The sequence below is a fragment of the Fistularia commersonii genome, chromosome 15 (assembly GCF_037954325.1).
Source record: "Fistularia commersonii isolate RoL2024-O1a breed Wild chromosome 15, RoL_Fcom_v1.0, whole genome shotgun sequence".
Lineage (NCBI taxonomy): Eukaryota > Metazoa > Chordata > Actinopteri > Syngnathiformes > Fistulariidae > Fistularia > Fistularia commersonii.
The window spans coordinates 12,229,449-12,255,559 of record NC_141298.1 but is presented as its reverse complement, the minus strand read 5'-3'; the positions used below and the strand labels follow the sequence as shown (position 1 = coordinate 12,255,559).

Sequence of the window (26,111 nt, the reverse complement as noted above, 5' to 3'; positions counted from 1 at the left end):
AGAATTGCATGTTTTTAAGGCTTTTAGTTGAAGTCAGCTCACTTCCTGTTCAACTCCCAGGAATGAAAAACAGTTTGGATTGTGTGTGTGTGTGTGTGTGTGTGTGTGTGTGTCTGTGTGTGTACGTGTGTGAAACTGCGTGTATCTATATGTGTGTGTGAATTTATGTGTCTATACGTGTGTGTGTGTAAATCTGTGTGTATCTATATGTGTGTGTATATCTGTATATGTATGTGTGCGTGTGTGAAAATCTGTGTGTGTCTATATGTGTGTGTATATCTGTATATGTGTGTGTGTGCATGTGTGAATCTGTGTGTATCTATATGTCTGTGTATAACTGTATGTGTGTGTGTGTGTGCGTATTTGTGTGTGTCTATATGTGTGTGTATATTTGGATGTGTGTATGTTTGTATCTGTATGTGTGTGTGTGTGTGTGTGTGTGTGTGTCTACATCTGTGTATGTATGTGTGTGTGCGTGTGTCTATGTGTGTGTGTGTGTGTCTGTGTATATCTGTATATATGTGTGTGTGTGTGTGTGTGTGTGTGTGTGTGTGTCTACGTGGGTGTGTGTATATCTGTATATGTGTGTATGTATGTGTGTCTATACGTGTGTGTGTGTGTGTGTGTGTGTCTGTGTATATCTGTATATATGTGTGTGTGTGTGTGTGTCTACGTGGGTGTGTGTATATCTGTATATGTGTGTGTGTTTGTGTGTTTGTATATATATATGTGTGTGTGTGTGTGTGTGTCTATGTGGGTGTGTGTATATCTGTATATGTGTGTGTGTTTGTGTGTTTGTATATATATATATATGTGTGTGTGTGTGTGTCCAGGGCCCTGCGTTCCAGCCAGCGTTCCCTGGTGTCCCTCCTGGTGGTGGACTGTCCAGGCTCTCAGAAGCCCTGGCCCTCCAGGAGGTCTTGCGGCTCCTCTTTCCAGGACCTGATCTTCACCTACAGCCAGGAGCGTCTGCAGGCCTTCTTCTACCAGCGCTGCTTCCTGCAGGAGCTGGAGCGCTACAAGGAGGTCAGGACCTTCTCCCCTACCGACCTCCTCCTTCTCCTCCGTCTGCTCCTCCCTCCTGGACCCATTGAACCCCGGAGAACCATCTCCGTTCATTTTAGAAGAACACAGGGTGATGTTCTCCTGCCCGGGTTCCCTCTGAGTGCAGAGAACATCTAAACATTTCCCCGCAGCCTCAGAGAGCACGTTCCTTCCCGAGGGCGTGAAGGAGTTAACCAGAACCTTTGACTGGGTTCCTCTGATGGCTGAGAGGAACCTTGGATCTCCACCCACGTTCCCCCATCAGTGGAAACTGGGTCATCCTCCTTTTTCCTCCAGCAGCTCGGGATCCATCACAGCGCCAGGTTCTCGCACCTGACAGTCAAACGTCGACGTTCCCCCCCACATTCTCCGGTGGTTCCATCATTTCTTCTGGGACGCAGGAGCTATCTGGGTTGCCGCACGTGAAACCAGAAACCAAACACGTTCTCCGCTCCCCACGGACGGCCCACGTTCCGAACCTTCTGGGTTTTTTTTTTGCGTCCTTCACAAGCCGATAAGATCCCTTGTTTGCTTGCCCACGTTCCTCGGTGGAGAACCCGTGGTCCTGGAAAGAGAACCTCCCTGGAAGATCTCTGCGTTCTCGAGATCTGAGATGTTTCGCTAATTACGGGCATTGCTGTCGGGAACCCTCTTGGAGCAGACGTCGGAGACAAGAAGTTCCTCAAGACGTCCTCGAATCTCAGTCTTCTGAGCTTCGTGTCGAGAACCGGAAAAATGAGCGGGAAAATTCACCAGGTTTCTCAGGTCGGTGTGAGTTTCCTCAGGTTCTCGTTCTCTGTCCGGTTCACCAGGAGAACATCGATGTTTCCCTGGATGACTCGGACCTCGGCCCTTCCCCCTCCGTCTCCATGGTGGACCAGACCTCCAGCCAAGCTCTGGTGAGTCTCCTCGTTCTCGTCTGCGTTCCCTCTTTCGTGTCCTAACCCTTGATGACGATCAAGGTCAGAGATCTTCCGAAGGTCTCTTTAATCCGCAGCCCTCCCCTTCTGTTTCATTTGCCTGGAGGTGGAGCCGCCGGAGACCCTGAGCCTGCTGGAACCAGGTTCCCTTCAGGAGAACCTTCTGATGAAGGTTCCCCTCAGGAGAACCTTGTGAAGCAGGTTCCTTTCAAGAGAACCCTCTGCTGGAGGTCCCCTGCAGGGTAACCTTCTTCTACTGTTCCCTGGAATGTAGACTGTGGGTTCTCCGGGTTCTCCACCTTCAGTCCAAAAACACGGGTTCATGTAGACTCTAAATTACCTGCAGGTGTGAGTGACAGGGTGAATGATTGACAGCTGGCACGTTAAACCCCGCCCCCTCTCAGTCCAGCGTCAGCTGTGATTGGCTCCTGCCCGAGCCAATGGATGTATGAAGAGAACGTAGCTCCACATCAGGACGCACCCGAAGGTCCGGTCCACTCGGTGATCCTCTTTGCGGGAGGTTGACTTGTTGTGCGTCCTCGTGGCAGGTGAGGGCGTCGCGCACGGACGAGGCCCGCGGTTTGCTATGGCTGATGGAGGAGGAGGCGCTGCAGCCCGGGGGCTCGGAGGAGACGCTGCTAGGACGCCTCTTCGGCTACTTTGGCACCGCGGAGGGACAGAGCACAGGTGGGGGGGGGCGACATTTAGTTATTACACATTATAACAGTGTAATAACATGTAACTGATACCACCGAGGAGCTCCGCTGAACGCCACGGGAGGTCTTTCCTCCCCGAGGCGATCAGCCGCCGGTAACCATAAAAACCTATCTTTAAGCTAAAAAAAAACAAAAACTGTGCAATATTTCATTTCACTGTGCAATATTCAGAACTGTGCAATATTTAATTTCATAACAGCTACACTACAATTTTTTTCCTTTTATCATACTATTGTGCACTCCTTACCTCACTTGTTACTAAGACACTTATAGTTTTATCACTTGTTTACTAAGACACTTTATAGTTTCACTGAGACACTGTATAGTTTATAGTATACTTTTATTTCTAATTCTGCCTTTTTCTTTTTATTATTTATTGCTGTTATTTTTTTCTGTAACTCTGGCACAACAATTTCCTTCGGGATTAATAAAGTTGTTCTTATCTTATCTTATGATGTGTAATAACATGTAGTAACAGTGTAATGACAATGTAATAACCCGGAAAAACAGTGTGATAATCATGTAGTAGTAGCAATGCATTATCAAGACTAGACAGCCGTAAGAATGTTTACCTTCTGCCTCCCGTGTCCTCGGCAGGCCAGGACTACCTCCTGAAGAGCGAGAAGGAGCATCACTTCCTGCTGGGACACGCCCACGGCACCGACTGGGTGGAGTACGACGCCCGCGGGTGGCTCGGCTACGCCCGGCCCAACCCGGCCGCCGCAAACGCCGCCACCCTCCTTCAGGAGTCGCAGAAGTAAATATTGACGAGGTTGCAGAACGATCGGCCGCAGAGTCAGAGCGACCGATTGTATTCGAGCAAAGGTTTGCAAAAGCGTGCTTTTGTTGGTCGGGTAATCTAAACAAACATTAAGGTCGACGCCGGCGTCCATCTTTAGTGCATAAACCTGCTTCCACAGTCATAAGGAGCCGTCCCATGCAGTGACGGTCCTCCACCTCTAGGGTTCCGCGTTCCACATGATGGAACTGCAATCATGAAGTCAGATTAACCTGTAGAGCCACTTCCTGATTTGACCCATTTGGTCCAAGAACATCTTGTCCAGGGGTCGGCAACCCGTAACCCCCAAAGAGCCATTTGGACCCGGTTTCCTCGGAAAAGACAACACTGGGAGACGCAATTACTTTTTGACGTCTAAAATAAAGGTACCACTGTATACTTTGGTTTTTATTACCTTTACACTTTGTGTAAACAAGTGTGTAGTGTGTTGCTTCTGAAATTCACAAAGTATTACGGAGAAAATTAAATTTTATTTATGTAATGAACTCATTTTGAGCTTTGGGCTTTCAGAGCGTTTAGCGGAGCCTTGACCTGAATTTTAAAAATAAATCGGGAAAAAAATCACTGTGTCAGTAAACAATAAAAAATAAATATTTGCAAAATATCTTCATAAATATTTATTTTACCTGGTTTATGGGACTTCTGCTCCTGAACTTCTGCGCACGGCATCTGCAAATCGGGACTTTACCGGCTGTCGGGTATACCGGCTTCCGCGAGTTTGACGTTATTTTGAGCGGCAAAAAATAATAAATGTAATTTTATTTTGTATTTCAAGATCACAATGATCTTGCAACTTAGAACTAAAAGTTAAAAAAAGAAATGAACACAATTGAAATACACTTCAATTAAATATTTTAATTTATTTTCCCAAGCCACTCGGAGCCGCAGTGTAAAGATGAAAGAGCCGCGGGTTGCCGACCCCTGGTCTAGAACATTGTTGAATTTACTTTTCCTGGTTTTAGTGTTCCTTTTTTGTGGACCAGGAACCCTAGACCTGGAGAATTAGACCGGGAGGCCCAGCCTACCGATGCTGCTTCCTGTCCGGGATGACACGCCATTGGCCAGGCCTTGTATTAACCCCACCCTTATCCCTGGTTCATCCGGTTTCCGTGGTAACGTGATGCCCGTGTTGCAGGAAGATCATCAGCTCGCTGTTCGCTGGGCGCTCGGCGGGGGCCACGGTTCTGACGGGGTCCATTGCGGGCCTGGAGGGCGCCTCCCAGATGTCCCTGCGGAGAGCCAGCAGTCTGAGGAAGACCTTCACCTCAGGGGTGGCGGCCGTGAAGAAGAGGTCTCTGTGCATCCAAATTAAACTCCAAGTGGTGAGAGAGCAAAGACCGGAACCCCACCAGGACAACCACTTCCGTGGTTTTGTAGTTTTTTTAGTTCTCTAGGAAGGTACTGCTCCGTTTCTGTGGGGTTGTAATTGGTGTAGCTGCAGTCAAAGTAGTTCTGCAGTGTAACTGTGTTGGGGTGTGATGGTCCTCAAATACAGTAGTTGTACTTTTTTAAGGTTGTAGTGTACTTGTTGTAGTGCTGTTGTAGCTGTTGTGCCAGTGCTATAGTTATGGAGTATTGTTGTGTCCGGGTGTGGTAGCGTTGAAGTGACCGTGCTTTGATATTGTAGTTTTGTAGAATTGTATTGCTGTTGCTTTTAGGGGTAGTATTTGTATGGTATTGTTGCTTCGTAGTGTTGTAGTCACACAGTATTGCAGTGTCGTATGATAGTGTTGACATGACTGATCTGTCATACTGTACAACTGCAGTATTGTAGGGTTCTAGTGTCACAGTATTGTCGTACTCTCATAGTATTGTCCTCCTGCCGATGTGTTGCGGTTCCATCGGATTGCAGCGTTGTACTCCTGCCGGGTTGTGTTGTAGTCGGAGGGTATTGTAGTGTTGTTGCGTTGTAGTGTTGCAGTTATGGAGTATTATTGTATTCAGGTATGACCACGTTGAAGTAACGGTTCCTTGATAGTGTAGTTCTCTAAGGTAGTAGTTGTCGTCATCTAGTGTTGTAGTATTGTTGTGTCATAGTGTTGACATTTTGTAGTATTGACCCAGATCTCTCACGTTGTACTTCTGTAGTCTTGTGTTCTTGCATTATTGTACAATATTGCACAGGCTTGTAGTGTCACTGATGTGTTGTACGCTCACAGTGTTGAAGTCATACCGTTGGTGTGCTGGAGTTGTGTAGAATTGGAGTTCCATGGTGTTGTCTTTCTGTGATATCTTCTTGTTGTTGTGTAGGTTCACAGTATTGCGATTCTGTACTTTGTCCGGTGTTGTAGTTCTGTGTTGTCAAAGTGTTGTGACGTTGTGTTTCTGCTGTGTTGTAGTTCTGTGCAGTTCTAGGTGTAGATGCGTAACCCTCCGGTGTTTTGTGGGGCTGTAGTCGTGTAGTTGGTAGGTTCTTCAGGTTTACAGTGTTGTAGTTTCTTCGGAATCCCCGTGAACAGGTATGCATGTTCTCTAACTTCCTGGTCTCCAGACCTGTGACGGAGGTTCTCCTCTCCGCCTGTCCTCCAGGATGCCCTGGTGGAGATGCTGCGGCGCTCCAAGGTTCACTTCCTGCACTGCTTCTTGCCGCGACCCGACGCCCTACGCTCGCTGGCCGGGTCCTGGTTCCGGAGTGGAGATGGCGAGTCCCCAGTGGAGGGCAGTGATGCTGGCCTGGTCCAGGTGGACGTAGCTCTGCTCCGCGCTCAGCTCAGGGGGTCTAAGCTGCTGGATGCCTTGAGGGTCTACAGGCAGGGTGAGGCTGCTTTCACTCCACCACCTCTTCAAGCCTCACCGCCCCAAGCAGCTCCTCTACCCCCACCCACTCTACGATCCCAACCACCTCCACCAGTTCCAATACCCAAACAAACTCCACTACCCCATCACCTTTACGACCCCAACCACCTCCACCATCCCCATCATTCCGACGACCCCAAACATCTCCACTACCCCATCACCTTTACTACCCAAACCACCTCCACTTTCCCAACCATCTCTACCCTCGCCAACACCCCTCACCAACTCGACTACCCCAACCACCTCTGCCAGCCCTACCACCTCCAAGTCCCTAACCAACTTGACTATCTCCACCACCCCAACTATCTCCACCCTCAAGGAAGAAATTCATTGAACATCTCCTTTTTCAAAAAACGACAAAAGGGGTCCACCGTGTTTTCCTGCCAGGTGTTTCTCCAGGTTCTTCCTCACAAAGTCCAAATTAACCAGTAGGCTCATTGGAGATAGTCAAAAGTCCAAAGAACCTGTTGCAAGTCCTGGCAGGAGAACATAGAGCAGATATACAGCTATCAGAGGTGACCTTCTCCTTCTCCTCCACCCTCCAGGGTACCCCGACCAAATGGTGTTCTCCGAGTTCCGGCGCCGCTTTGACGTCCTGGCGCCGCACCTCACCAAGAAGCTCGGCAGGAACTACATCGTCAAGGACGAACAGAGGGTGAGCCCCCCTCGACCAATCAGGGCGCAGCGATGACGTCGAGTGTTTGTGTGTACCGTTCCATGACTGTGCGTGTGTGTGTGTGTGTGTGTGTCTCCTCTTAGGCGGTGGAGGAGCTTCTGGAGGCCCTGGACCTGGACAGGAGCAGCTTCCACTTGGGCGTCAGCCGGGTGAGTGGCTATGCCCACTCCAGGGACACGCCCACCTCCACGGCCAATCAGGCCCTAGCAGAGGAAGGGCGGGCCGCGATTGGACGATGTCTCGTTGACTTGAGTTCCTTCAAGTTCCTCAAACCCAAACCGAGGAGCCTGGGTTGCTCTCCAGGATGACGCTCTTCTCGGAAGGTTCCACCCGTCCTGGTCCTTCTAATGTTCTGCTCTGTCGGGTTCCAGCTGTTCTTCAGAGCAGGAACCCTGGCGAGGCTGGAGGAGCAGCGGGACGAGCAGACCCGCCTCCACCTGGTCCTCCTGCAGGCTGCCTGCAGGGGGTTCCTGTCCAGACAGGCCTTCAAGAAGAGGAAGGTAGGCTGAAGATCGGGGGGGGGGGTCTAAAGCTTTTGTGTGGAACATGGATGAGAACCTGGAGAACCAGATCTGAACCAGAACCGGGTCGACCGAACCTCCTTGTATCTCCTCTCTTCAATCTTTTCCATCTTCTCCTTCTACTCCCTTCCTTCTCATCCTCCTCTTCATCGTCCTCCTCCCTCTCTTCTTCCCGACCAGGTTCTCCTGGATCCAGGGGTTCTCCATGTAGAACCTGGAGATTCTTCTCACCGCTTCTTTCCCCCTTATTATTTTCTTCTTGGTCCTTGTCATTTGAGGAGGAACAGAAGAAGAGGAGAGTAGACCCTGATTCTAATCCCCATCTAATCCAATCTAATCCCCGCGTCTTCATAAAAGGAGTCTTTCTCCACGGAGCTCAGACGTCCTGATGTTTTCTTTGTTCCTCAACTCGACAGCAGCCGCAGGGGACCAGCCCCTCCATTTACGCCCCCCTTTTACTCCCCCTTTACTCCCCCCTCTACTAGACAGGCTTCCCCCGTGTGACGGATCCTGATTGGTCACGGGGGCTCCGCCCACCCGCTGGGATTGGGTTGGAGAACGGCATCGTGCCCGGGAGGAACAGACATGTTTGACTTTTTTTAATTCCACGGTCTCCCGTCTGGGTTCTCCGTGTTCTCCTGCCTGGGTTCTCTCAGGTTCTCCGTTGTCAGTCCAAAGGCAGTGTTTGGTTCATTGAACCGGCAGACGATGTGAATGAGAGGGTGAATGGTTGGATGATTGACAGCTGACCCGTCCATGTGAAGCCCCGCCCCCATGAGGAGAAGCTTCACCTCCATCCTGTGCTCACATGGTTTCCCTCCACCACCCCACCCGTCTGCAGGTCCAGGACCTGGCCATCCGCTGCATCCAGAAGAACATCGTGAAGAACCGCGGGGTGAAGGACTGGCCCTGGTGGAGGGTCTTCACGGCGGTGCAGCCGCTGGTCCGGGTGCAGCTGACCGAGGAGCAGATGAAGAGCAGAGATGTGAGGAAGATGATGATGATGATGATGATTTGTTAAGTCGGTTCAATCTGACTTTAAGAACCTGATCCAAACAATCCTTCAAATTGTGAGCTTTGAGTGGCTAATGCTAATGCTAGCTTCCATTAGCGTGTCTACCCATAAGTCGGCACGCTCTTCCTATGTAATTATATAGAGGTTTAATAGAGACTTGGTTATTACTATGTTATTGCTATGCTATTACGTTACTAATATGCTACTGCTATGTTATTAAAACGGTATAAATATGTCATTACACACTCTTAATATACTGTTGCTATGTTCTTACTTCATTATTACTATGCTATTGCTATGCTATTACTTCATTATTACTTTGTTATTACTATGTTATTACTATGCTATTGCTATGTTATTACATAAGTAACGAGGTAATAACCAGGTCTGCTTCCCATCCTGGTGCGAATGTGTGAACGTCCGTCTGTCGACTGCTGCAGGAGGAGATCCAGCTGCAGAAGTCCAAGCTGGAGAAGGTTGAGAAGGAGCGGAACGAGCTGAGGCTGAACGCCGATCGCCTGGAGAGCCGGGTAGGTGCTCAGGCGGCGTTGGCTGCGGCCGGTTAGCGCAGGTAACCAATGTCTCCACCCGTCCAGGTGGCCGACCTGCTGGCGGAGCTGGCTGACGAGAGGAGCACCAGCGAGACGGCGTCGCAGCTCCTGGAGGCGGAGTCGGCGGAGAGGCTCCGTCTGGAGGGGGAGCTGAAGGAGCTGCAGGCAAGGATTGCTAACGCCGCTCCGGCAACGCATGGCGGCGAGGCCCCGCCCCCCTCACCGCCATCTCTGCTCTCCAGGGGAAGTTTGACGGCGTGAAGAAGCAGGTGGAGGCACAGGAGGTGGAGCTGATGGAGGCCCGGCTGGTGAAAACCTCCGAGCTGAACGGGGAGACCGACGACGGCGAGGACGACGGCGGTAAGCGGAGCTTGTCGCTGCCCCCGGTGGGCGGGAGGGGAACTACGCCCATCCGTGATTGGGTTTCGGGTGGGTTGCTGCTAATCCGCTAGCTGCCGCTAGTGTGACCAGGTGGCTCAAGCGACCAATGGGATGAGCCGAATCCAATCCCGGGGTTGGAGGCGACTCCTCGTAGAGAAGGTCGTATCAATGGGGGCTGTTTTTCAGTCTTCAGCCGTTGATCCTCCCCCTCCTCCTTCTCCTCCTCCTCGCCGCCCGAGCAGACAAGTCGCTCGCTGGCGTCCGCGGATTCTGAGATGAATGAGAAAATAATCTCTGGGATCGGCGCCGGTGGCCCCGCGACTCGTCATTATGCTATATATATGCTAATGAGCGGCGCCGGCGAGGAAAATGGACGGCCTTGAAAAAAAAAAAAAAAAAAACGATAAGGCTTGGAAATGAACCTGAACCTGAGCGTCCTCCACGCCGCCGCGCTGATCGCCTCTGACAGCTGCAGAATGAGGGTCAGGGAAGTGCGGAGAAGTGGCTCCTCGTCGCCGCCCTCCTCCTCTTCCTCTTCCCCCTCCGCCCGTGGATGCGCCCCCGCCGCCCAGGTTGAAGTGTGTCCTCCCGGCCCGCAGGGGGCGACTGGCGCCTCAGGTACCAGCGCGCCATCAGGGAGATGGACTTCGGACGCAAGAAGCTGCAGCAGGAACACGAGGAGCTTCTGGAGGCGGAGCAGCAGAGCCGGAGGCAGCTGGAGAGACGGGTGAGACGCCGACCCGTTGACGTCCACCGCCGAAGAATCGAATTCGATCCCGCGAGAGCCTGTTTTGGTTGCTATGGTTACCACGGACGCTCCGTCGACTCCGCCCCCTCCCCAGGTGGCCGACCTGCAGGCGGACGGCGAGGACGCGCGACGTGCGGCGCAGCTCGCCAAGAAGAAGAGCCAGAAGGCGGCGGCAGAGCTGCAGGACACCAGGCTGCACCTGGAGGCTCTGCAGCAACGCAACCATGAGCTGGAGAAGAAGCAGAGGAGGTCACACACACACACACACACGTGTAATCACACAAATATATATATACACTCACAGAAATGTATACAGACATACACATAGCTATATATACATACACACAAACACACGTATTCACACATACACACACACACACACGTATTCACACAGGTTTTTACACACACACACACACACACAGATATAACAACAAACGGACACATACATACAACCAACTCACACTGATATAAACACACACACATAGATGTGTATACACAAACACGTATTCACAGAGATTATACACACACATACATACACACACTTACAAAGATATATACACAGATACACACAGACGTGTGAAGTCACACGCACGTATTCACACAGATATGAAAACAAACACACACGCATGTATTCACACAGATGCACACGCATGTATTCACACAGATATACGCACACCCACATACAAACAGACATACAGAAAAACACACAGACATATACAGACACACACATATTTGCACAGACATACACACACACACACACACACACACACTCTCACACACACACACCCCTGTCTTCTGGTCCAGGGTGGACGTGGAGCAGAGCCAGGCTCAGGCTGAGGTCCAGAGGGAGCGAACCCACAAGGAGAAGCTCTCCAGGGAGAAGGACTGTCTGGCCTCCGAGATGTTTCTCCTCCGCCAGCAGCTGCAGGTCAGACGCCCCGGCAGCGATTCGCCGCCGCGGATCTTCTCCTCACCTCCATCTCGCCCGCGCAGGAGAAGGACGGCGAGCTGTGCGGCGCCGAGGCGAAGGTGCAGCAGCTGGAGGCGGAGCTCCAGGACCTGGCGTCCCAGGAGTCCAAGGACGAGGCCTCGCTGGCCAAGGTCAGGAAGCAGCTCCGCGAGCTGGAGGCCAAGGTGAAGGACCAGGAGGAGGAGCTGGATGAGCAGGCCGGGTCCATCCAGCTGCTGGAGCAGGTGAGGCACCACCGGAGAGACCAGAACTTCACAGCTGAGGACTGTCAGGAGATAGAGTCTCGTGTGTGTGTGTGTGTGTGTGTGTGTGTGTGTGTGTGTGTGTGTGCGCACACCCAGGCCAAGCTGCGTCTGGAGATGGAGATGGAGCGCCAGCGTCAGGCCCACTCCAAGGAGATGGAGAGCAAGGACGAGGAGGTGGACGAGGTCCGACGTTCCTGCAGCAAGAAGGTAGGAAGACACCCCTCGAGATGTCTTCTACACACTATTGGCTATCTAGTGAGTGTGTGTGTGTGTGTGTGTGTGTCCTGCAGCTGAAGCAGATGGAGGTGCAGCTGGAGGAGGAGTACGAAGACAAGCAGAAGGTCCTGAAGGAGAGAAGAGAGCTGGAGTCCAAAGTGCTGAGTGCTCAGGACCAGGTACTGGTGTGTGTGTGTGTGTGTGTGTGTGTGTGTGTGTGTGTGTGTGTGAGGTTCCACGGCAGTGTCTGGAGAACCTTCCTCTGCTCCAGGTGTGCCGAAGGGACGTGGAGACGGAGAAGAGGCTGAGGAAGGACCTAAGGAGAACCAAGGTTCTCCTGGCCGACGCCCAGATCATGCTGGACCACCTGAAAAGCAACGCACCTAGCAAGAGGGAGGTGGCCCAGCTCAAGAACCAGGTGACCCTGAACGCACCACCAGTCCATTTCTGCACTGACCCTTGAACACGTCGCTGCACAAACAACGTACCGAACCCTGAAGGCATCACCTGTCCAACACTGCTCTGAGCCTTGGATGCATCACTATGTTGATGCTAAACTGACCCCTGAACGCATCCCTGCTCAAACAATGTGCTGAAGCATGAAGAGATGAGTTGTGGTTCTACACCGTACTGACCCTCAAATGCATCACTGCTCCAACACAAGTGAACCATTACATTACATTCATTGGCAGACGCTTTTATCCAAAGCGACTTACAAGAAGTGCAATTCAGTCACCGAAGATCCGAAGTACCGGTAGTTAAAAATCAGAAGTGACCACTCAACCAAACGGCTATCTCAGAACCATATACGTACATACATTCATTTCATCCTTTTTTTCTTTTTTGGCGGGTGTGTTGGGGGCTAAGTGCGATGAGTAGGGTAGTGCTTGGTGAGGAGGTATGTTTTCAGCTCATGGCTAAAGATGGGCAGCAACCTCGCTGTTCTGACCTTTTTCGGGAGTTCGTTGTTCCACCATTGAGGAGCCAAGACCGAGAAGAGCCGAAACCGGTTTGGGGGCTCTGAGTGATGGGACGGACGGTCGCCCAGAGGTGGCAGATCGGAGGGGACGGGTAGGGACATGTGGCTTGACCATAACCTGGAGATAAGACGGGGCTGTACCATTCACCGCCCCGTAGGCGAGCATCAGGGCCTTGAACTTGATGCGCACGGCTACCGGGAGCTGATGTACGGACATAAGAAGGGGAGTTATGCGGGAGAATTTGGGACGGTTGACCACCAGCGGGCTGCCGCTTTCTGAATAAGCTCCAGAGGCCTGATGGTCACCGTTGGGGCACCGGCAAGGAGGGGAGTTGCAGTCGTCCAGACGAGAGAGGACTAGAGCCTGGATGAGTATCTGTGCTGTATCCTCTGTGAGGAATCTGCGGATCTTCCTGATGTTGTAGAGGAGGAATCTGCAGGATCGTGCCACCGCCGCGACGTTCGCTGAGAATGATAGTTTCTCGCAGTTGCGGTCGGCCTCACCGCGGTGATGTCGATGGTGATGGCCACGTCTGTGCGGACAACCCTTCCCCGGGAGAAAGAGCAGCTCGGTCTTGTCTAGGAACCTCGACCACATCACCAGTGCTCGGACACTGTGCCGAACCGCGCACGCATCGTCCTTCCAACACTGCACATAAATCCAACACCACACCGACCCTTGAATGTTCCACACTGCATTTGAACGTAGCAGCGGTTCGGCCAAGAGGAGGAACCTCCAGGTGCAGACCGCCAGGGCTCTCCGGTGTTGTGCTCTGTACCTCCTCAGGCTTGTTGTGTTGGTTCCAACAGTAAAACAGGAGAAGGTTCCCCCTTGGTACATCTGCAACACGTCGGGTTCAAGATTGCTTTTGGTTTTTAGACTCAAACCCAAAAAAACGAAGAGTTCTACCTTTTTGTCGTCACTGTAACCGCGAAAGCCACCGGAATTTCGTTTCTTTATTGTTCCCAAAACAAGATGAACGTCGCCCGGGGTCCACGGAGGACGACGGAACGGAGAAATCGCACCGTCCCGAAATGGGGGAGAACTGGTTGCCATGGTTACCTGAAATGTGACCAAAAGTCTCTCCTTGCTCGCCTGGGGCGCCGATACGTTCGGATCCACGGGGGGCGGCGGCGAATGTCTTTGGGGAACGGGCTTTGGGGAACAATGGCGGTAACCATGACAGCAAAGCCACGAAAACAAATCATTAGGGATGAGTTGCGCAGGAAGTTAGCGGCCGCGTCGTACGTCGGGGGAGGTTCCAGACCTCCATGACAGGTCTAAGCCTGCTAACCGTCATCCTCCTCCTGACTTCGACAGCTGGAGGAGTCGGAGTTCACCTCGGCGGCGGCCGTCAAGGCCCGGAAGAGCATGGAGCTGGAGATCGAGGACCTCCACGTCCAGATGGATGACGTGGTCAAGGCCAAAATGTCGGTGAGTGCGACACCGCCGGCAGCTCCGCGTGCATCGCCGCTCCTCAAAACATCAAGCGCTTAAAGAAACCCAACCCCTCCGGTTTGACCCCGCCCCCTTTCGCCGTGCGGCGTGCTCCACGCCGTAAAAGCTTGTGTTTTTCCGCCATTAGCATATTCAAACAACAACAACAACAACAACAAAAAGCGGTGTTTAATTAACGGGGGTGCCGGTGTCACACACACCCCTCTCCCTCACACACACACACACACACACATTTAGCATTAATATGCGTTACATTATCGTGCGGCGGTGAAAATAATAAACGCCCTCTCGGTGTAATGCCGGATTCAACACTCCGCTCTAATGGATAACCCCCCTCCATCTGCTCGCTAATGGCCGTCTCATGAGAAAACTGCATTTCAGAGTGACAGTGTGTGTGTCTCCGGGGGCAATACACACACACACACACACACACACACACAGGCACACGCGTGCAGCTTGTTAATAGTGGCATTTATGGCGAGGGAAGGTCTTGTCTCAGATTAGAGGATGCAGAATAACCTCCCCCTCCGCCCTCCTCGCCCCTCCAGGATGAGATGATCCTCCTAATAGGACATCTCCAGTAGGTCGCCCTGCTCACCCCAAATGAGCCGATTGATTATTTCCAATTGGCGGTGTATTTCCGTCTGGCAGCTGGAGGAGCAGCTGAGCCGTCTGCAGCGGGAGAAGAACGACCTGCAGGCCCGCATGGAGGAGGACCAGGAGGAGGTCAACGAGTTGATGAAGAAGCACAAGGCGGCGGTCGCCCAGGTAACGCAATGCAACGCCGTCGGGGAGGGTGGGTCAGATGGTTCTGGACCCGGTCCATCGGAGGCTTCTGACGTTCTCCGCATCCACCAGAGGTCGCAGTCGCTTTGTTGGCTGTTTTGACATCCACATGCGGGTGCTTCTGCACCTCCTGCTTCGCTCTGCGGTGCCGTCCTGTCTCCATCTGAGGAACTCACAATGATGTTTATAGAAGCATTGTGTGTGTGTGTGTGTGTGTGTGTGTGTGTCAGTCGGCCAGAGACCTGACCCAGATCAGCGACCTTCAAGCCCAGCTGGAAGAGGCCACCAAGGAGAAGCAGGAGCTCCAAGAAAAGGTATGGGATAAGATCTGCTGCCTCCAACGTTATAATCATCTCCATCTCCACATCCACCTCCTCCACCGTCAGCCCGTTCAGCGGTCTGTCGGAGACCTGCTCCTCAAACCTCAGGACACGGTGTTCAGTTCTCCGATGTACAGGAATAAAAACCCACTTGTTACCTGACGAGCATCTCCACCAAACACCTCCACCGACACCCCCACGTCACCGCTAACACTACCGCTCCAAGTACCACTCCACACACTTCACCCTCTCCGCCACAACGACCGCCATCACCACAACGACGATGATCAACCCCACTGGAACCCCAGCCCATCCATCAGCACCATGGCAACCACCAGTCAGCATCTTCACGACCCCCCCCAACCAGCAGGATGTAGCAGGGTCAACCTGCACGCTGACAGGTAGAGGCATTCATGGAGGTCACGTGAGGTCCAACTGCTCCTCTGTCCATCATCCAGCATCAGAGAAACATCCCGACCACCTTGCTAGGCGCCGGTGTGGACCTTCTTGTGACGTACCCTTCCTCCGTCCGTCCGTCTGTCCGTTCGACTGGCCGGCGGGTTCGGCCCGGAGCTCCGCCCCCAGGGTAGACGCTCGCCGTGAGCGTTCGGCGTTTATGGATTCCATCGACCGTCAGCGGCAAAAAAAGTCAACATCCATTTCATTTACATGCAAGGAAGAGCAACAGGATGTAGTTCGTGGTATTTGGTAGGCAGGAAGTACAGCCAGATCAATGTGTGTGTGTGTGTGTGTGCGTGTGTGTGTGTGTGTGTGTGTGTGTGTGTGTGTGTGTGTGCTCGTTTCTCCCTCAGCTGCACTCACTGCAGAACCAGCTGGAGTTCCAGGAGCAGTCCATGGTGGAGAAGTCTCTGGTGAGCCGCCAGGAGGCCAAGATCCGGGAGCTGGAGACCAAGCTGGAGTACGAGAGGACGCAGATCAAACGTCTGGAGGTGAGATCCATGGGGACCTTGTTTGAAGATGGAGAAAGAAGAAGAAAGTTTCCCATTTTGAATAACTAACTTCACTGAAGAACACCTCCTGTTGTTCAGAGGACTTCTTTTGGCTCGTGTCTCGAGTGAAAAGAAGCCCTAGAAGGAGAAGGGAACCCAGGTTCAGGTCTGCGAGAACCTCACTCCTGACAGGAACCGGCCTTGGAACCTGATCAGGGGTTTGAATGTCGCCAACCACATGAATTAACAGAGCCGCCCTGAAGAAAGATGTAATTATGTCTGGAAAAGTTCAGGGTCCATCACAGAGGGGGTTCCACAGGGTTCCATCCTGGATCCCCTTCTGTTTGCATGACGTCTCGTCGCCCGTGAACGTTCTGCAGAAGGACGAGTGAGGTGTTGAAACTGGCTCCCCCTCGTTCCCCAGAGCCTGGTGGGCCGGCTGAAGGAGAACCTGGAGAAGATGACGGAGGAGAGGAACCAGCGCGCCGCCGCAGAGAACCGAGAGAAGGACCAGAACAAGAGGATGCAGAGGCAGATCCGGGACGTGAAGGAGGAGATGGCCGAGGTGTCGAAGAAGGAGGCCGAGGCGAGCCGGAAGAAGCATGAGCTGGTGGGTCCCAGGTCCTGCATGGGTGCAGGGGTTCCAACGGTAATAACCTCTTCTCGTGTTCTGTCTGCCAGGAAATGGACATCGAGAGTCTGGAGGCGGCAAACCAGAGCCTACAGGTGGACCTGAAACTGGCGTTCAAGAGGATCGGTGACCTGCAAGCTGCCATTGAGGACGAGATGGAGAGCGACGACAATGACGACCTGGTCAACAGGTAGTTGGATCTACTCCTTGTGTCGGCACCCCGGGTTCTCCTGCAGTACCGAGCTCTTTTAGCGCTTCATAGCTTACAAGTAGGGATCTTGGGGCGGCTGTAGCCCAGTTGGTAGAGCCGGCATCCCTCCAATCAGAAGGTTGCCGGTTCAATTCCCGACTCTGCATGTTTGTTGAAGTGTCCTTAGGCAAGAAACTGGACCCCCTCTGGTTAGCATCCTGCATTGCAGCTCTGCGGCCAGTGAGTCTTGAAATGGCAAACTGATGAAAGTGCTATACAAGTGGAGACCATTTAGTAATAGTTGTACTACTAGTAGTAGTAGTAGTATCAGTATCAGCAGTATCAGAAGTAGTTGGGGAATGGCTGTTGTAGTAGCACCAGTCGTGCTGGTAGCAGCAGTAGTAGTGATTGTATTGCAGCAGTAGTTGTGGTATGGGAGTAGTAGTTGTTGTAGTACTAACTGTAGTACCAGTAGTCGCATCCCAGTAGTAGTAGTAGTTGTTACAATAGTAGTATTAGTCTTAGTAATAATGCAGTACTAGTTGTTGTAGTAATAGTAGTAGTACCTATTGGGAGGTCTCTGTGCTGAAGTGTCCTTCCAAGGCAAGGCACTGAGCTGCCCTACCGCTGCCAATGGTGTGGTTAGGAGTGTGTGTGTGTGTGTGTGTGTGTGTGTGTGTGTGTGTGTGTGTGTGTGTGAAGGGGTCACCTTTTACCTCCTCGGGCATGGAGGGTGGCTGGATGGGGCCTCTTTGAAGAGGTTTTAATGATGTGGGGTAACAAAGTAAGCCAACAGTGGAGGCTCCGGGATGGAACCGATGGAACCTCGTTTCCAACCAGATTGATCCGTGTTTGTAGTTTTATTTTGTTTTTCTGAAGAGGTGAGCTTGGAGGGGTGAATAAACACAACCCCCTGCCCCCCTGCCAGGCCCCCAAAAAACAAACAACTGAAGGAGAGTTTTCTTACCTGCTCTTTTTCTCTTTTGTGCTCTCGTTGTTGTTGTTGTTGTTCTTGTTGTTGTTCTTGTTGTTGTTGTCTGGTCCCGGCCCTGCGTCGCCACGGCTCCCGCCAGCTTGCAAGACATGGTGACAAAGTACCAGAAAAGGAAGAACAAAACGTGAGGACTGCATGTATCGTCTGCTGTGGTTTGGTTCGGCTACTTCCTGTCTTGAGTGGAAAATGGCCGATCTGTATCTGCAGACTTTTCATTTGGTCTTGTTGTCGCCGGCGTTAATTCAAGTCTTCTGGTTCTTCTCACACTATCCCTGCATGGGCTCCTCCACCCGCATGCTTGATAACCCTTCTTGCACCTCAGCTGCTCGGACCTTCTGCTCGTGCTACAGATGGATCCACAAGGTCCGCTCCTTCTCGGCCCGTCGGCAAAGTTCACCCACAGACACCCAATCAGATGACTGATCGATACTGGTATTGATAAGGGACGATTATCAGATCCCGCGGTGATGGTTCAATGGGTTCTTCAGATGGTACCGTCAGTTCATCAGCTGGTTGTTCTATAGGTTCTTCAGCAGGTGGTTCCGTGGGATGTCTACTTGGAGACGTGGAACATGTTCAGAGGATGTTGGACGATGGTTGGGTGAACATGAGATGAACATTCACGGAATGTTGGGTGGGCGTTGGATGGATGCAGGGCAGATGTCAGATGAACATTGGGTGGAAGTTAGATGAAGGTTGGATCAATGTTAGTTGAACACTGGTGGGCAGATGTTGGACCAAAGTTTGGCAGACGTTAGATGAACATTGGATGGGCGTTGGGGAGAAGTTAGATGAAGTTATGTGGGCTGGTATTTGACTATGATTGGACAAACTTTGAGCAGATGTTGGACCGGGGTTCCTCTGGACGTTCCTGGCTGCTCCTTGGCCCCCCCGCCCCGGGCTCCGGCCCCCAGAGTAAAAGAACCGCGACTCATGGTTTGGCTTTCTTCATTGGATCCACCAAGACCGAAAGAAAAGCTTTATTCTGAAGCCCCGGTGAGATTGGGTGTGAAGAGCAGAGGCTGGCAGGTTCTAGTGAGGAACGCCGAGGAACCCGAGCGTCTGAGCGCTGAGTCTAAGTGCTTGTGACAAAGATTTACAGCCGGTGCTCGCCGGCTGTCAGGAGGCGTTAGCGTTCCGCCGGGTTCTCCGGGCCTGTTTGTGTCCGCCGCCTCAGGACCGCTTAGTGAGCGCCGCCGCCGCCGCTGACAAATCGCTTGTGACGCGACGTTTGCGCGGCGCCGCATCGCCGGCCACCTAAAGAGGCCACGCCCCCTGCCCCCCCCCCGCCCCTCCGCCCCGGGCAGATTTCACACTTTCAGCCGGCACGTTTCACACCTTCCGCTAATCTGGGAGGAGATCCAGAGCCAGGACTCGGTGGACGCTGCAGAGATGTCACACAGCGGCGGTGCTAGCGGAGGCAACTCTGGGGCTCCAAGATCAACATCCAGCAGATTGTTGACTAATTTCAATGGGATTGTTAGCACATTTCAATCGGATTATTAGCTCAATTCAATTTAATCAGATTATTATCGTATTTCTAGCAGATTGTTATTTTTTGTTGAGGTTCCCAGTTATTTGCTCATTTCAGTCCGATTGCTTTCTAGCAAATTGTGAGCTAATTTCTTGCAGATTGTTAGTTAATTTCTAGCAGATTGTAGGCCTGTTCTAGCAGACTGTTAGCCAGTTTCTAGCAGATTGTTAGCAAATTTCTAACACACTATTAGCCAGTTTCATACAGTCTGTGTGCTAATTTCTAGTAGATTGTTAGCCAGTTTCTTGCAGTTTGTTGGCTAATTTTGAGCAGACTATTACCCAGTTTCTAGCAGATTGTTAGGCAGTTTCTAGCAGTTTGTTGGCTAATTTCTAGTAGATGATTTGCCAGTTTCTAGCAAATTATCAGCCACCTTCTAACAGATGGTTAGCCTATTACTAGCAGACTATTAGCCAGTTTCTCGCAAATTGTTTGCTAATTTCTAGTAGACTATTAGCCAGTTTCTTACAGTTTGCCAGTTTCTCGCAAATTGTTTGCTAATTTCAAGAAGACCATTAGCGAGTTTCTCGAGATTGTTAGCCAGTTTCTTGCAGATTTTTTGCTAATTTCAAGCAGATTGCGAGCCAGTTTCTCGCAGATTGTGAGCTAATTTCTAGCAGACTATAAGGCAGTTTCTAGCGGATTGTTAGCTACTGTCTCACTGATTGTTTGCTAATTTCAAGCAGATTGTTAGCCAATTTCTATCAGAGTATCTCATATTCTGTGGATTTTCAGCTCATGTCTAGCATATGTGAGCTAATTTCTATCATATATTTTGCTAATTTCTTGCAGATTATTATCTTCAATTGTGATTATCAGCGGATGTCATTCATATATATGCTAATTTCTATCATATCATTTGCTAATGTCTAGCTGATTATTGCTAATGTCTGCCTAGTTATAAGATCATTTGGACTGTATTGTTTGCTAATTTCCTGCAGATTATTAGCTAGATTAGACGGGATTATTCCTCTAACCCCTGCTCTCCTCTGTGACGTCCCGGCAGCGGCGAGGAGACTGAGACAGACTCGGAGGTGGAGGACCGGGTGGACGGGGTGAAGTCCTGGATCTCCAGGAACAAGAGCTCCACCAAGACGCCTCCGGAGGAAGGGGCTCAGAAGACCAGCAGGTGGGTCCACCTTCTGCTCCTGCAGGTGACCAGGGTTTTCTTCTGGAAACTTTCTTCAGTCAGAGGTTCCAGGGTTCCACAGAGGACAGTTCCACAGAAGATGGTTCCAGAGTTCAGTAGAGGAGGGTTCTAGGGTTCCAGGGCTCGAGGGTCCAGCAGAGGAGCTCCAAGGTTTCCAGGGTTAGGACATGAAATACTAGCTCATAGATCAACACTCGATTAACTAAACTGAGATTCTGTAACCGGTCAACATGAGATTATATGATCGCGGATTCATCATTAATCGGATAAATTTGCTGCGAATCCGTCCAGTGGGAGGGGGGCGACCCGTGTCTCCTGCAGGAGGTTCCATCCAAAGGATCCTTTCAGAAGTAGCTTCAGAAAAACCAAAGAAATTATAATATTTCAGGAGATTGAACTGCACACTTCCATTTTGTGTCGCTGATCATAATTACATTCATGTTTATTACTTGTAATTACATGTTAATTACTTGTAATTACATGTAGCAATACTAAAAAGATGTCTCCAGAAAGGTCCGTCCCTGGGTTGTCTCCTATTGGCTGGTTTCTCCTGTCAGTCACCCGATGACTCCCCTCAGGTACTCGGCCAACGCCGACGCCAAAGAAGCCAAAGACGCGAAGGAGGCGCCGAGCGGCGGCGCCAAAGATCCGGACCCGCCCCGCTCGGCGCCGGCGTCCAGCTCTCTGAGCTACAGGAAGCGCTCCAACATGAGGGACTCCATCTTGGGGACGGGCGACGACAGCTCGCTGTTCAGCACCCTGAGCGAGCGGGCCGACGCCCCTGAACGCGCCCCTCCGCGGCGTCCGCGGCCCAAACCCGGCAAGGACGACCCCGACGACCCCGACGATCGCGGCTCCGTCATCTCGCTGGCGTACTCCGAGGCCGCCGGCCGCGCACGCCGTGGCCTGGAGTCCCGCTGGACGTCCAGGAGCAGCCCGGAGCTCGACAGGATGTCGGAGGCCGGGCGGACGGCGAGCCGGCGCGGCGCCGACGACGACGACGACGATGATGACAAGTCAATCGTGAGCGCCGTCAGCAGCGTCAGCCAGCGGCGCGGGGCGTCCCGGTGGGAGGAACGCCGCGCCGGCTCCCGCCTCTCGCTGGCGAGGAGCTTCGTCCCGCTTGAGGAGGACGGCGGTGACGGGAGCGGGGGCGGAGCCTCGCCCGGCGCCGCCCGCACGCTCTCGCGCAGCTCCTCCATGCCGACCCCCGGCGTGCCGGAGAACGGCGAGACCAGGACGGCAGCGCACAGGAAGTTCCTGGACCCCGAGCTGGAGGCCGCCATCAACGAGGTGCTCAGCTTCAAGCCCGTGAAGTTCAAGAGGAGCAGGCTGGAGGACGAGGAGGAGCCGGAGGAGGACGAGGACCAGGAGGAGGAGAGGAGGAAGAAGGTCCAGGATGAAGGTCGGGGCTCCGGCTCGGTTCTGGACTTCGGAAGCCGTCCGTCCAGCGCCTTCAGCGCCACCGGCCGCGGGCGAAAGGACAAGAGGAGCAAGACCCCGCCTTCCTCCTCCTCCTCCTCCTCCTCCTCAGACGACCGCCACAGCAGGAGGAGCTCCAAGAAGAAGAAGTCCAAGAAGAGATCCAAGAAGAAGCCGAGCACCACCTCATCCTCCTCCTCCTCCTCTTCTTCCTCTTCCTCCTCCGAGTCGTCCGACTCCTCCTCCTCTTCGTCTTCCTCCGGCTCCCCCGTCTCCTACCGGAGCTCCAGCAGCTTGAGGAGAACCTCCAGGCTGGAGCCTGAAGATGAGGGTCGATTTAGCAGGAAGAAGTCGAGGAAGACGGACGTCCAGACTAAACATCTCCTCAGCGACTGAAGGTGTCACCTTTGCATGGCCTGACCTGGACCACCGTGCACGTTGATCTTACCTGCACCTCCTTGCATGGGTCACCTGACCTGGACCTCCTCAAACTAACCCTTTAATGAGTAACTGCCTGAGAAGGTCCCCCGGGTTCTGTCAGAAGCTGCTCTGCATTGCGTCGCTGTGTTTGAGTGTGACACCCCCCCGCCCCCCCCCCATCCGTGCGTTACCATAGCAACGCAACAGGGGAACACAAAGCCTCCGGTCGGATCGAACCCCAGAGAAGAAAAGGACCAGACACGAGGAGAAGAAGGAGACTCCACAGGATCTTCTTCTTAGTTCACTTAAATCAGCAAAACTTCACATACCATAAAAACAAATGTTTAAAAACAAGAGGGGATTCATACACTGTAAAACACACATTATTACACTGGAATAAGATGTTATCACACTGGAATAATAATGTTATTACACTGTAGTAAACATGTTATTACTTTATAATTAAAAAATGTTATTACACTGTAATAACATGTTATTTGACATGGTAAACACATTAGACTAATAAACATATTACACTGTAATAACACATTATTTGATGTGGTAAACACATTAGACTAATAAACATATTACACTATAATAACACATTACTACAGTGTAATAACGTGGTTATTACTCTGTAATAACACATTGTTATGCCATAACAAACACATTATTACACTGTAATAAGATGTTATCACATAATAATAATAATAATGTTATTACACTGGAGCAACATGTTATTACTCTATAATTAAAATGTTTACACTGTAGTAACACGTTATTACACCAAAATAATCACATTATTACACATGGCGGGCAGGTTCAGGCTGCTACCTATAGTTTTTCAATGATTCCTGACATCTTATCCAATCTGATCATTTGTCTTTCAAACTGAGGTTCCATCAAGGTCCAAAAACGGGTTTTCGCCCTTTTCTGTTATTTGATTCCTGGATTATAATCTGATTGATCTCAACTCACTCCTTCACTAAATCCATAATCCCTCAGATTAACAACACCCCTTGCTTCCGCCGCCGCCACCACTAGCTCCTGTTTTCACCCCTCTAACGCCATGCGTGTGTGTAAATGCTTGTGTGTGTGTGTGTGTGTGTGTTTGTGTGCATAGCCCTGCCGTGACCCAGAGCCAGCAAGATCCCGGCCGAGCGGCTGGCCAGGGCGAGGTGGGCGGAGACGCGGAGAGAACATCGTGAACCCCGACCTTCTGGAGACGACCGACGTTCTCTGAGGGAACCTCGCCGGAACCCAGAAGCATCCAGACCACACGGAAGCAGACGCGTTAGCACAGGCTGGGATTATTATTCTGCATTGAATGCTGATCCACACGAAGTCAGGATTTTATAAACCAACGTTGGGATTTTATCCACAAGGTTTGGAATTTCAGCAACAGAATTTGGGGTTGGAACAACAAAAGTCGAGATTTAATTGACAGTAAGAATTTTATCAACCAATGTTGGGATTTGATCAACAACAGTTTGGAGTTTACTAACAAAGTCGGAATTCTAAGAACAACAGTTTGGATTTTGTTTACACAGTTTGGAACTGTTCAAACAAAAGTCAAGATTTAATGAACAGAATCAGAATTGTATCAAAAAAAGTCAGGATTTTATCAACAAGACGGGGTTTAATTAACATAATCAGAATTTTATCAACAAAAGTCGAGATTTAATTGACAGTAAGAATTTTATCAACAAATGTTGGGATTTCATCAACAACAGTTTGGAGTTTACTAACAAAGTCGCAATTCTAAGACCAACAGTTTGGATTTTGTTTACACAATTTGGGACTGTACCAACAAAAATCGAGATTTAATGAACAGAATCAGAATTGTATCAACAAAAGTCAGGATTTTGTCAACAAGTCAGGGTTTAATGACAGAATCAGAATTTTATCAACAGAAGTTGGAATTTTGTCGACAAAATTTGGGAATGTATCAACAAAACTCGTGATTTTATAGAAACAGAAGTTGAGATTTCATCAACTAAAGTTAAGATTGTATCAACAAAAGTTTGTATTCTAATAACAAAGCCAGAATTTTATCAATAAAAGTTGAGATTCTATTAAGAAAATTTTACATTTTATTAGCAACAGCTGGGATTTTAAGCAACAAAAGTTAAGATTTAAACTTAGGATTTTAGTGAAACTTGGGAAGAAAACATTTCCTCTCCTGTCCTATCCAATGTTTATCCACAAACATGCTGCGCTTTTTGGCATTTGTTAATAATGATAAGAATAATAATAATAAAAATAAAATTGTGGATTCCATGATTTCAGTGTAAACTTAAAAATGCCAAATGTTCAATTATATTTTGAAAATGTGTTAAAAATATTTTTGAATATAAATCAATCCAAAAAAGTATGAACCAAACGCCCAACAATAAATTACCAAGAATGATAGGCAAAAAAAAAAAAAGTAAAAGTTTTTTGTAAAAAAACATTTAAAGAAAAATCAGGTGGGTGAAAATCAAAATTAAAAAATATAATAAAAAAGAAAGACTAATTAAAATTTTAATTTTTTAAAACACATTTTCAAAGTCCTTGACATTATTATTTTTTATCATTTAAAGGAAAAAAATCCCGGACGGTTGCGTCACTTTTTACAGTATGGAAGAAATGTCGTGTTTATTGTCCTTTTTTTTTTTAAATCTTAAATTAAATTGAAACTCCTGATGGATGGAAAATATTCTGTGTTTTGCGCAGCTGGAGCCGGGGAGGAAACTCTTTGTTTGCATTTAAAACATTTCCTTTTGTCTTCTTTCCTCCGGGAGCCCGGTGGAATTATTCTCTCTCTAATTAGATGCAAACACACATACACACAGACACACACGCACACACACACACACACACACACACACACGTATACATACATGCCCACAAGCACAGTGTTGCTGCTTTTTTTTTTTGTAAACTGATTTAAATTAAGAGTCCTGCAGTGGAGACTCCCGTGGTGCGTTCAAGGACCTGGTCTGAAGATGTGTTTCCTTCCAACGGACTTTATCTCAGCGTCAGCGTCTCTTTGAGCTGTTTAAATAAATAAGCGCAAAAAACGACAACTTTGCTTTTCTTGTTTTAGGTGCCAATAAATAAACACATCAATGACATTTGAGATTGGTAGACTGCATGTGAAAGGGGAAATGAGATAGTTTTCGAGGTAGCTTGCCTGTCAAAATACTTCTAATGATCACATGAAGGATTTGTTTACCAGCATGAAAGGGTTTGAAAGTGGGTTCAAGGACGGTTTTAATTTGTTTTGAATGGTTTTGATTGGTTTGAGGTGTTTTTCCTTGTAGTTTCTTGTTATAGCTTTGGAAAATGAAATGACCATTAAAAGTCCATGTGTTTACATGAATTGTTCACACTGCCCTCTGATTGGTTCGTTGCCTCTTTGATTCATCGATTCATCGATCGTGTTTTTAATCCCATTGCTTTTCTTTTTTTTAATTTTTCTTTTTGGTGCCTCTACTTCTTACAGGGTGGTGACACCTGGAGGTGTATCATATTTTCCGGATTATTGAGCTCACCTGAATATAAGCTGCACCGGCTGAAAATAATTTAATAGATCTATGTGTACATATATACGCCGCACTTGTCTATAAGTCGATATTTACTCTGATTCTTTTTTAAATTTTAATCAAATATACGCGGTAACATCCACAAATCCAT

The 26,111-nt window shown here is 50.1% G+C and overlaps 1 protein-coding gene across 3 annotated transcripts in view; it reads left to right on the top strand.

The window, feature by feature from the left end:
- The window catches only part of LOC147226538 (unconventional myosin-XVIIIa-like), a 36,635-nt gene extending 10,838 nt beyond the window's left edge, over nt 1-25,797 (top strand). For 2 of the 3 annotated variants that reach the window (XM_086160349.1, XM_086160348.1), the window contains 30 exons: nt 834-1,026; nt 1,857-1,943; nt 2,513-2,651; nt 3,278-3,437; nt 4,615-4,801; nt 6,009-6,234; nt 6,821-6,930; nt 7,035-7,100; nt 7,323-7,451; nt 8,314-8,457; nt 8,928-9,017; nt 9,084-9,203; nt 9,281-9,398; nt 10,019-10,146; nt 10,262-10,416; nt 10,972-11,095; nt 11,161-11,361; nt 11,479-11,589; nt 11,673-11,777; nt 11,870-12,016; nt 13,899-14,012; nt 14,688-14,804; nt 15,053-15,136; nt 15,955-16,092; nt 16,517-16,702; nt 16,774-16,913; nt 17,987-18,031; nt 20,448-20,570; nt 21,170-22,411; nt 23,557-25,797. In XM_086160349.1, coding sequence (XP_086016475.1) covers nt 834-1,026; nt 1,857-1,943; nt 2,513-2,651; nt 3,278-3,437; nt 4,615-4,801; nt 6,009-6,234; nt 6,821-6,930; nt 7,035-7,100; nt 7,323-7,451; nt 8,314-8,457; nt 8,928-9,017; nt 9,084-9,203; nt 9,281-9,398; nt 10,019-10,146; nt 10,262-10,416; nt 10,972-11,095; nt 11,161-11,361; nt 11,479-11,589; nt 11,673-11,777; nt 11,870-12,016; nt 13,899-14,012; nt 14,688-14,804; nt 15,053-15,136; nt 15,955-16,092; nt 16,517-16,702; nt 16,774-16,913; nt 17,987-18,031; nt 20,448-20,570; nt 21,170-22,409 — 4,927 coding nt within the window. In that variant the 3' untranslated portion in view covers nt 22,410-22,411; nt 23,557-25,797. The remainder of the gene's footprint in view (nt 1-833; nt 1,027-1,856; nt 1,944-2,512; nt 2,652-3,277; nt 3,438-4,614; nt 4,802-6,008; nt 6,235-6,820; nt 6,931-7,034; nt 7,101-7,322; nt 7,452-8,313; nt 8,458-8,927; nt 9,018-9,083; nt 9,204-9,280; nt 9,399-10,018; nt 10,147-10,261; nt 10,417-10,971; nt 11,096-11,160; nt 11,362-11,478; nt 11,590-11,672; nt 11,778-11,869; nt 12,017-13,898; nt 14,013-14,687; nt 14,805-15,052; nt 15,137-15,954; nt 16,093-16,516; nt 16,703-16,773; nt 16,914-17,986; nt 18,032-20,447; nt 20,571-21,169; nt 22,412-23,556) is intronic. The other variant, XM_086160350.1, reaches the window with a different exon arrangement.
- Nucleotides 25,798-26,111: the final 314 nt, after the last annotated feature.